The 4583-nt window shown below is 39.6% G+C and overlaps 1 protein-coding gene across 1 annotated transcript; it reads right to left on the minus strand.

The window, feature by feature from the left end:
- Positions 1-954: 954 nt before the first annotated feature.
- Positions 955-3950, minus strand: LOC148562380 (uncharacterized). Its single transcript, XM_088490874.1, has 5 exons — positions 3818-3950; positions 3175-3478; positions 2975-2993; positions 2490-2558; positions 955-1404 (listed from the first exon to the last, which is right to left on the minus strand). Exons 1-5 carry the CDS (start codon positions 3948-3950, stop codon positions 955-957), a joined length of 975 nt encoding a protein of 324 aa, XP_088347000.1.
- Positions 3951-4583: the final 633 nt, after the last annotated feature.

Genomic DNA, 4583 nt, shown 5'->3' on the forward strand with positions numbered 1-4583 from the left:
ACACAACACCAATTCAAGCTAGAAATTACACAAATTTCACAAATCAAACCTAGAGTTTCATATATACATAAAACCACAAGAGATCAAGTATTCTCACCTTACCAAATGTGGATTGGGTCAAAACCCGATAGGAATCAAGTGCTAGAGTGTACCTAAACACCCAAAATCACAAAATTTCACTCAATACAAAACCCTAAAAATTCGAAATTTTGGAAGGAAGAACTGAGAGGGATTTTGTGATTTCCTTTCCTGTTTCTTGGATGGGTTTTGTAGACCTCTCCGCGAGGATCGCATGGCCGCAAACGGTGCGGCGATCGGAGCTCCGTAGCTTAAGTTATGAGCTTGGGATGATGATGATGAATAGTGCTTCTTCTCCCTCTTTTCTTTCAGCTGGTGTGTGTTGTGTTTATGAGAGTGTGGTGTGCTGAATTGGCCTTTAATGAGAGTATATATATGTTGGGCTTGGGCCCGGTCCAACCCATTAGCATTTTTAGCCCGTTTGGCACAATTTTGGGCCAAACCTTTAAAATTAACGCCAAGTTTTTTACTTTAAATATTTTCCTAAGGTTTTATACTATTTTTAATTTTTCTCGCACAGTGCCAGACAGACTTAAACCGGTTCGACGGATTCGCGGTTTTACTCAATTTTTCGCAAAAAATACATTTTCTGACTCAGAAAAATCTACTGAGTCCAAAAATTATATTTAAATCCTCAAATTCTCATTCTAAATTTTCGGATCCTATTTTGGGAAATATTAATTATTTAATTAAACAGTTAATTAGTCTCAGTTCTTACATTCTCCCCACCAAATAAGAAATTTTGGCCTCAAAATTTAGTGATTACCTAAGAATAACTCGGGATAATCCTTCCGCATCTCAGACTCCAATTTCCAAGTATGCTCTTCTACTCCAGCCCCTTTTCCAAGCAACTTTAACCAATGAAACTTCCTTTGCTCACAGCTTCTTCACACTAGTGTCATGAATTCTCATTAGTGTTACTTGAAATGTCAAGTTCTCTCTCAACTCGACCGACTCAGGCTCTAACACATGAGCCGCATCCGACATGTACTTGCGGAGTTGTGACACGCGGAATACGTCATACAAGTTAGACAAGTGAGGTGGCAAACCTACTTGATATGCCACCGGCCCGAATCGCCTCAGAATCTCAAACGGTCCTATATACCTCGGATTCAACTTCTTTGTTTTGATTTCTCTTCCGATCCCAGTTGTCGGTGTAACCCTCAGGAATAAATGCTCTCCTACTTCAAATTCTAATGGTTTCCTTCTCTGATTCGCATAGCTTTTCTGTCGACTCTGTGCCGTTAGAATCCTCTCCCGAATCTTCTTAATCTTCTCAGTAGTCTCTGCTACTACATTAGGGCCTAAAACACTTACTTCACCAGTCTTATACGAACAAAGTGGAGATTGGTACTTCCGTTAATATAGGGCTTCATACGGAGCCATTCCAATGCTCGCATGAAAGCTATTGTTGTACGTAAACTCCACCAATGGCATGTAATGGTCCTAACTCCCGGGTTGATCCAAAACACATGCTCTCAGCATATCTTCCAATGTCTGAATAGTACTTTCTGATTGTCTATCCATTTGTGGATGATATGCGGTGCTAAGACATAGCTTCGTACCGAAAGCTTTCTGAAAATCTCCTCAAAACCTTGATGTGAATCGAGGATCACGGTCTGACACTATGCTCGATGGCACACCGTGCAACCTTACTATCTCCTTGATGTACAATCTCGCCAACTCCTCCATAGAATAGTTTACTCGAATAGGCAGAAAATGAGCGGATTTGGTTAAGCGATCCACGATCACTGAAATCGCATCAAATCTCGACCTAGTCCTTGGTAACTGGTCACAAAGTCCATCGCAATTCCTTTCCACTTCCACTGAGGAATCTTAAGTGGCTGTAACATTCCCAATGGTTTTTGATGCTCTATCTTCACCTTCTGGCACGTCAAACACTTGGATACAACTGTCGCTACATCACGTTTCATCCTAGGCCACCAGAACATCTTCTTTAAGTCATAGTAGATCTTCGTACTCCCTGGATGAATGAAAAACCCACTGTCAAAGTTGTCAAACTCGCGAGTCTAGGTAAACTCGTGGAGCTGACCTAGACTCGACTCATAAACTCGACTTGTAAACTCGTACGAGTTTACCTGTTATAAATTTTTTATAAAAAAATATATATATCATGTATAATACATATATTTACTCAAATATAGGCACTCAAACTTAACAATTTTAACATATAAAAACATAATAAATTAACATAATATTACAATTATAACAAGTACTCTAGATCACACATTCAAATCCTTCACAAATCACAAATATGCATCTAGTTCAACATAAAACACACAATCACACAATCAAAACTTCATATAACACAACCAAAAAACGAAAGAAAATAACAAAGCAACAATTAAATGTTCTAATAAAGTAAAAGACTAAAACTGAAATTCTCCAACATCTTCATCTTCCATGGCATCAACATCATCACCTTCACCATCTTCATCAGACATTTTGTATTTTTGTCCCTAAATCAACATTCAGATTCAGTTGCAAAGTTATCAAAGTTGATAAAATGAATAAATGATAAATAACAAATTCAGATTTCAGGATTCAATTGCCAAGTTATCCACTAGTCCACTATCAAAGTTGATAAATTCATAACCAACACAGCAACACTAACAAGTAACAACTACAAATTACAAGAAGCAGCTATTAAAAACAAACTAAACTAACCCTAACATTTCAGAGTTTCAGTATTTCAGTTTCAGATATTCAAATTCTTCAACAAAAAATAACTAATTAAATAACTAACAGTCTAAGTATCTAACACTAATTAAACTATTAAAGCATCAGTTTAATTTTTGATACATTATTAACTTATTAAAGCATGTTTAATTTTTTTCCATCAAATTTCAATAACTAATTTCATCATTCATCACACCAGATGACCAGAATTTAAACTAAAAAAATTAAACTATTAATATCATAAGTCAGAACCAAAATGGCAGAACCGATGGAAGCTCAGGCAGAACCGAAATTATTGATATTTACATTTGGGGAAAAATTACTTTGGAGAAGGAAGCTCAGGTAGAACCAAATAAGAAGAGAGGCAACTCAGGCAACCTTCAGCTCAGGCAGAACCACAGAAGTGCAGAACAGAGGGCGAGGAACGCAGACCAAAGGGGAGGAACGAGGGGAAGAACAGAAGTGACGTGAAGCGTCGAGGAACCTTCAGCATCGCCGTCAGCCTTCAGCTTCATCGACAAAGTGAGGACTGAGGAGTAGACATGAACGACGGTGGCAGCACTGCACCACGAGGAAGAAGATGGCGCGGGATCCGTCCAGCCTCCGGCGTGGTGGCGCAGACAATGGTGGATGGCGGCACGATGGGCTTGGAGAAGAGAGTGAGGGCTTGGAGTCTTGGAGAAGAGAGTGTTTCTTTGTTCTGTGTGTTAGCATGGTTTGGCCATTTAGGATTAGGGTTTCCTTACATGAACGAAGCCCTTTCCATTTTTCTTTTTTTTTTTTGCCCAAAACGACGCCATTTTTGTGAAAATGGGCTCCCAAATCAAACTCGCTGACTCGCCCTTAAACTCGTGAGTTTTACCGATTCTGTCTGAGTCTAGCCGAGTCTATCCGAGTCTACCCATAAACGAGTTTGTGTCCGAGTTAACTCAATTCTACAACCTAAACTCGTAAACTCGTATGAGTTTACAAGTTAACTCGCGAGTTTGACAACCATGCCTACTGTTGTGAGCTTCCGACAACAAGTCTTGCCTCTAACCCCCGACATTCGGTATACAAATTCTCCCCTTATATCTCCACAACCCTTCATCATCCTTAGTGAACTCTCCATGCCTCTTCTTGCCAACTGGTTGAAATAATTGCTGAAACTTTTGTTCATCTTGCTGAGCCATCTGTATCTCTGATTTAAACGTACTTGAAATGTGTAACTAGTTCAAACAAGCTCTTCCGGCAACTTCACCAATATCCAGCTTAAGATCCACAAACTTATCCACTAACTCCTCTTCCTTGATTCTCATCTAAGCTACTATTAAAGACTTCTGACTCAATGCGTCCGCCACCACATTCGCCTTTCCAGAGTGATAACTCAATTCAAAGTCATAATCCTTAAGCAACTCCATCCACCTCTTCTGACGCATATTAAGCTCTTTCTGATCAAAGAAGTACTTGAGACTCTTGTAATCAGAAAAGACGCTAAACCTCACGCTTGGTTTCTCCAAATCTTCAATGCAAACACAATCGCTGCTAATTCCAAATCATGAGTTGGGTAATTTACCTCATGCGGTCTCAGCTGACGCGATGCGTATGCCACCACATTCCGGTGTTGCATCAACACGCAACCTAAACCCTTCAGTGACACATCACAATACACTTCAAATGGTTTATGTGGTTCCGATAAAATCAAAACAGGCGCTGAAGTTAACTTTTGTTTCAAGGTCTAAAAACTTTCTTCACACTCTGACGTCCACACGAACGGCACCTCCTTCCTTGTCAACTTAGTCATCGGTAGTGCAATCCGGGAAAAT

The sequence above is a fragment of the Arachis ipaensis genome, chromosome B6, assembly GCF_059453495.1.
Source record: "Arachis ipaensis isolate K30076 ecotype BB chromosome B6, ASM5945349v1, whole genome shotgun sequence".
Lineage (NCBI taxonomy): Eukaryota > Viridiplantae > Streptophyta > Magnoliopsida > Fabales > Fabaceae > Arachis > Arachis ipaensis.

Coding starts and splice junctions, on each gene's coding strand:
- LOC148562380 (XM_088490874.1), bottom strand. CDS start 3,950: ATGGCTCAGCAAGATGAACAAAAGTTTCAGCAATTATTTCAACCAGTT. Junction 3,479..3,817: donor TTGTATACCGAATGTCGGGG/GTTAGAGGCAAG, acceptor GCTAACACACAG/AACAAAGAAACACTCTCTTC. Junction 1,405..2,489: donor ATGCCATGGAAGATGAAGAT/GTTGGAGAATTT, acceptor TGTTCGTATAAG/ACTGGTGAAGTAAGTGTTTT.